Source organism: Trichechus manatus, unplaced genomic scaffold (genome assembly GCF_000243295.1).
Source record: "Trichechus manatus latirostris isolate Lorelei unplaced genomic scaffold, TriManLat1.0 scaffold00317, whole genome shotgun sequence".
NCBI lineage: Eukaryota > Metazoa > Chordata > Mammalia > Sirenia > Trichechidae > Trichechus > Trichechus manatus.
The window spans coordinates 877174-878735 of record NW_004444253.1 but is presented as its reverse complement, the minus strand read 5'-3'; the positions used below and the strand labels follow the sequence as shown (position 1 = coordinate 878735).

The following is a 1562-nucleotide window of genomic DNA, read 5'->3' as shown; positions in this document are numbered from 1 at the left end:
TGGAGGGAGCCGGGCCTGAGCCCGCCCCAGCAGCAGGCTCTCAGTGGAGGGGGCCAGACCTGAGCCCGCCCCAGTGCCAGGCTCTCAGTGGAGGGGGCCAGGCCCCTGCTGCAGGCCCTGAGGCTCTGGTTCCCGCCCTCGCGTGACACACAGCAGGTGACGGGTGGGCAGCCCCAGAGCCTTGTTGGACAGCGGGCAGAGGGCGGGCTTTTTGTGCCCTGCCCCCTCCAGGGTGCGGCCAGGGTGGAAAGTGCATGCGGGGACAGCCCGGCACCCGGGCCGCCTGCTGGCCCAGCCTTGCTCTGTCCCTCCCCAGGTTCAATTTTGTGGCCAAGAAGCTGCACCGCCGGCTGCTGCAGCTCGGGGGCTGTGCTCTCCTGCCCGCGTGCCTGGGTGATGACCAGCATGAGCTGGGGTGAGTCTGTGCCCCGACGGATGGGTGGACGGGGGTGCTGCTGTCATGAGAACCTTCATGGACCCACACGCGCTCTCAACAGGCCCGACGCCGCCATCGACCCCTGGCTGCACGACCTGTGGGGAAAGGTGCTGGGGCTGTACCCAGTGTCCCCCGGGCTCAGCATGATCCCACCTGGAGTCTCGTGAGTACGGCCCAGCCGGCCCCAGAACCTTCCCATGGCCTAAGGGCGCGGGTGTGTGGTCCTGGGGGGATCTGGGCTGAGCGCCCCTGCTCTCTCCACAGTCTGCCATCCAAGTTCACCCTGCAGTTCCTGCAGGAGGTCTCCAGGACTGAGGAGTGGTGTGGGCCCACAACAGACCCTCAGGGACCCCCCTCAGAGCTCCAGCCCTTCCTGGCACCCATGGTCTCTAACCAGAGGGTCACTGGCCCCTCACACTTCCAGGACGTTCGACTGATCGAGTTCGACATCGCCGGCTCTGGGATCAGGTAGGTTCTCACCATGGGCCTAGCCCAAGCAGGACCCAAGACACCAAGTGGGCGCCTGGGTCTGCCCATTGTCAGCAGGTACCAGGGTCCACCCGGGGGCAGCGGGGCACCAAACATCCTGGGGAGACAGAGAACATGGCTCAGTGCCCTCAGCAGAGAGCACAGGGTGAGGGTGGGCCACAGATCTGGGATCCAGAAAGATAGCCACTCCACAGGGAAGGGCATCGGGGTGGTGGCCAGGGAGGAGGCACAGGCCGGCCCAGCTGCAGGGGAGAGGGCTTCTGTTCAGTACCCCTCCCCCAGCCTCCTAGGGCGTCTGTTTCCTTTCTCCTGCTGTTTCCCCAGAAAGCCCAGTGCCCTCCCCCAACACACACATACCCCCCACTGGGTCCCACATCCTCATGCACATACCCCCCACTGAGCCCCCCACGTAACTCCTAACTGAGGCCACACCCTCCACCCCACATACGTACCTCCCACTGCGTCCCACACCAGTATACACGTACCCCCCACTGGGCCACACACACACATAACCCCCCACAGAGGCCATACTCTCTCTCTACACATGTACCCCCCACTGAGCCCACACTCCTGCACACACACATACCCCCCATTGAGCCCACACCAGCCAGTCCCAGGGAGAATTTGCACTTTCAGT

At 64.9% G+C, this 1562-nt stretch overlaps 1 protein-coding gene across 4 annotated transcripts in view; it reads left to right on the top strand.

Moving 5' to 3' along the window:
- The window catches only part of NDOR1 (NADPH dependent diflavin oxidoreductase 1), a 13956-nt gene that overhangs the window by 8310 nt on the left and 4084 nt on the right, over window positions 1-1562 (top strand). For 3 of the 4 annotated variants that reach the window (XM_004390669.2, XM_004390668.2, XM_004390667.2), the window contains exons 4-6: window positions 317-415; window positions 498-599; window positions 701-904. In XM_004390669.2, the coding sequence (XP_004390726.1) occupies window positions 317-415; window positions 498-599; window positions 701-904 (405 nt within the window). The remainder of the gene's footprint in view (window positions 1-316; window positions 416-497; window positions 600-700; window positions 905-1562) is intronic. The other variant, XM_004390670.2, reaches the window with a different exon arrangement.